General features: G+C 37.8%; 1 protein-coding gene across 1 annotated transcript; it reads right to left on the minus strand.

Annotated features, from left to right (window-relative positions):
• Positions 1-941: 941 nt before the first annotated feature.
• Positions 942-2,819, minus strand: LOC122316964 (zinc finger protein CONSTANS-LIKE 5-like). The gene is made up of 2 exons (XM_043133837.1): positions 1,904-2,819; positions 942-1,778 (listed from the first exon to the last, which is right to left on the minus strand). Exons 1-2 carry the CDS (start codon positions 2,654-2,656, stop codon positions 1,407-1,409), a joined length of 1,125 nt encoding a protein of 374 aa, XP_042989771.1. The 5' UTR covers positions 2,657-2,819; the 3' UTR covers positions 942-1,406.
• Positions 2,820-4,261: the final 1,442 nt, after the last annotated feature.

Raw genomic sequence — 4,261 nt, forward strand, 5'->3', positions numbered from 1 at the left:
TAAAAACATAAAAAGAAAAATATTAAAATCATAACTTCCTTTCATCGTTTTTATGTTTATATTTTATTTTTTTAATAAACTGCGTACAACACGTACGTGATTAACCATCCGTGCAATAAATTTTATATAAATAAAAAGATTAATATTACGTATAATTATGAAATGTGTAAATATTGTATAATTATTTAAAATATATATTATTTAATATTTAATATTTTTTTTATATAAATTTTATATTTATTTAATTTTTTATACAATATTTATATATTCAAAATTATAACTATTATTATTATTATTATTTTGGTAAGGCATGGATTTGCTTGCTACTTGTACAGGTCCGTTGGATGGGATATGCCATTGACTGGGATATGCAGGTATTTGTTGAAGAGTTTTGTTATATTCAAACAAAATTTCGTATTAATTTATATATCAATACTGATTATTTTATATTTAAAATTTAAATTAATATTATTTTTAATAAAATTTACTTTTACATCAATCATATTATATTAATACACATATTAATATATAATTATGCTTGCAACTAAATTTTTCATTTATTAAAAGAGATTGCTGGAAAACAGAGCTTGACCTTCAGGTTTTAAGTAAAATATTTTAATTACAAAATAAGTATATAAAAATAATTTTATAAATAAATGTTGCTTATAAAATTATAAATTATTTTTATAATAAAATAAATATAACAAGATAAAATCATATTAATTTATAAAATTATTTTTATATGATTTTCTTAAAAATATTCAGTACTTTTAAACCGTTTTAAGTTTGGCTTATAGCCAGTACAAAGGCGAAAGTTCCAGAAGAAGCAGAAAACCACTTTTTCCGTTTTAGCATATTCTATCAAAACCTCACGCCTTTTCCACCTGTTACAAACCAAACACCGCTGAATTACTTAATTAGTACCAATCATCGCGACAAAATTCAAACAAACTAATTTATTAGTATATAACAAGGCTTGGAAACAAAAGTTGCAACGAGCCAATAAGAACTCAGAAAGAGATCCGTGAAAAAAGAGGACAAGAAAATAAATTGGAAAATAAAAGATTTTCCATGGACGGAAAAGAGCGTTACAGAAGCCCCAAATAGGAAAAAGCATATGGGCTTTTTGAAGACGAGAGGGAGATCTAGGTGCGAAAGCTCAGCTTGATTAATTGCTCTTCTTCCTCCTTGCACCTGCAGTTCAAGTTCAACCCCCTAAACTCCACCATTTGACTGAACCCTCTTGCTTAATGCCAATAATTTACACCAAAACATTCAAATCTACCAACTTTACATATTATTAATTATAAGAGCGAGCACCGCACAAATTATTCTAGCTAGCGCGCAAAGTTAAGAACCGTGATATGGGAGAGCAATACGATCATCGGAGAAACTTCGTTCGTTGATCAGAAGGTAGGAACGACGCCGTACTGGGCTTCGGACATGAAAGCCGCGGCAGATGCCGAGTTGTACAGGCAGTCCACATCGGTTTCAATCTCCGTCCGTTTCGCGAACCGGCCTTTGATTCTCGGCCGGGTTTCCGCGTACGCCTTTCTCGAAGCGTAGCGAATGGTCTTCTCGAACTTCCGATTCTTTCTCTTCTCTCTGTACCTCAAAACCCTGGCTTCACGATCGCTTCCACACAGCTGAGTTGCCGGTTGGTTTGTAGTCCCCGATACCGGCACGTTCGGATCAGCACTCATGTTTCGCCCGAAAGGATACGATATATCGGACATGGAGTTCCCGTCCGGAACCACTCCGACATCGGAAGAGGATACCTGAGATATCACATACATATCAGTACAAACTATATATATAGTGGTTCTCCAGGGAAGGTTTTAATTTTTTATTTTTTATTTCCTGGACAAAAATAAAGTTGTTATCGAACGGGTCAAGAAATTACGCTTTGGCTGAGAGACTGAGTAGAAGAGCTGAATACAGAGAGCTTGGATCTGCAGAAATCAATATCGAAGCACCTCTCCCTGGAGTGGTTCGTGACTGCAGCGGAGACGGGTTTAGTTTGAACTGGTACTACGCTATCCGTTCCCGCACTGTAAAACAACGGGTTTGGATAATCGAATTCAAGAAATGGATCCATTTCGGAGAAAAGAATGTCGCCGGGTTTCACATCAAGACCATCCATGACCTTGGAACCGAAATTAGGGTTCGGAAAGAGCCAAGATGCCGCCTCGGCGTCGTCGTGATGGTTGGTGTCAGTCTCGGATTTCGCGGTGGTGTTCTTGCTGGCGTCCACGTTCTGATCGGTGGGGACCAAAAGGAAATTATTGAGAGCAGATGATTTGATTAAGGACTCGGCCGAGTCGAAGAAGGGCTCGACGGGGACCCGCTCATGGCGGCGGGCAAGCGGGTTAGCCGAGTGGATGTCGGCGTCGCAGGTGACGCAGAGCGCGGCAGCGTCGGCCTTGCAGGTGACGGCAGCGGGAGCCTGCTCGCACACCTCGCACATCCACAGGCGCTCGTGGCGAGACGCCAGTTTGTTGGCGCAGTGGATCTTTGCATCGCAGCTCAGGCACAAGAATGCGGAGTCTGCTCGGCAGAAGGTGGCTGCAGCGGCCGATTTGCAGGAATCGCAAGGCTTGGCCGTAACGCCCCAGCCTCTGCCGAACCCCTTCAAGCTCTCCGCTTCGATTCCCATATCTAAGGAAGGAGAAAACGAACACCAGTTTAGTAAAAAATGCACTGTTGCTAGATTTTTTCTCTCTCCCTCGCTCTCTCTATGCTCTGCTTTAATGGTGTTGTGCAAAGACTGATGATGCGTGAATCAGTGAGAGAGGGCTTGTGTATTTGGAGTTTTGGGGCCTTGATTTTTCGGCTAAGATACTCTGTATCTATCTAGTCAGCGAGAGGAAATCTGGCTAATGACGAGTAGCATCTGCACACGTGGGAGACTCTCGGCCACACTTGCTGAAATGGTATAGTTGTTGTCATGTGTCTGTGCCGACGTGGGACCCAACCAACTAAACTGGGAGTTGTTTAATTAACAGAGGGTCTCGTAGCATTTCAGAACACCAGCTCAAGTTGGCAATTCTGCAAGTCAATGCGACTTCATCCATACTTACCTTCTTAAAAGCATCCACGTCCGATCGAGCATAAAATCTCATTTTTTGTAAGGATATTTTTAAGCTTGTTTTACTACTGGTTTATTATTTAATTTATTTTCCTATTATTATTTAAATTTGAATTAAAAATTTAGAACATGACTTTTTTGAATAAGTTATAAAATAAATAAATTCAATCAATCTGTTTAATCATATAATTTAATTATAAAATATAAATTCATTAATTAGTTTTAATAAAAATATAATATGAATCTAAATAATTTCAATAAACTTATAATTTATGTATTTAGCCTCAATTGTCGACATTTTTTTTTATCTCAAATATAGAGAAGTTAGAGACCACTAGGTTATAAGCACATGAAAAATGTAATATTTTATACACACCCATATTTAATATCGAATATTCAGTCATCTCTTAATTTGTTTGTTCAATTAAAAAATAAAAACACTAAATATCTTATTTTTCAATTATTCGACGATTCTTATTAAATACAATCATAAGAAAGTTAATATACATTTAGTTCTTTTATATTTTTGTACAAAAAATTTTTAAAAAAAATATTATTGTTAGACAAATTAAAAATAAATACAGTAGTTGGAGGGATTTTTCCCAGGATCTCAAGCTCAATAACATAGACCAAGCCCAAGTGATAGAAACGTTTCCCCCCGAAACACGACAAACCCAAGAAGCCAAGCCCATCACTTTGAGGTAGGAGCTCGCTTGGTCTCCCGACGGCCCACCCAAAAACCCTTGACCCAGATAACATGGACATGGGTGTCGAGTCGGGACAAACCACGATTTGAGTAATACAGAAAGCCCCTCAGATAGGGAGAGAGGGAACATGCCACCTTGATGGGACTCCACACTTAGACATCGTTAATAAGCCACGCCACATTAATTATTTCACAAGAAGATCATGCAGCATTAATTAAGGTCTGCCAAGAGATACTCCTCCACTCAGCTGCAAGTCATGGGCCTCTTACCTCGGACGCAGGTATAAAAACAGCCCACAAGTATTGAAATAGGGGCTCTCTAGATTCTATCTACCTGAACTACCTGCAATCTTTCTTCCTCTTCCTTATTTCTGCTGACTTAAGTATTAGAGGTTCCATCTGATTGCCAACTCATCTGCTAGATTTAAGAGTTGTCTTATGTTTGCAAGACCCAAGTAGAGGACCCG

Source organism: Carya illinoinensis, chromosome 7 (genome assembly GCF_018687715.1).
Source record: "Carya illinoinensis cultivar Pawnee chromosome 7, C.illinoinensisPawnee_v1, whole genome shotgun sequence".
Classification (NCBI taxonomy): Eukaryota; Viridiplantae; Streptophyta; class Magnoliopsida; order Fagales; family Juglandaceae; genus Carya; species Carya illinoinensis.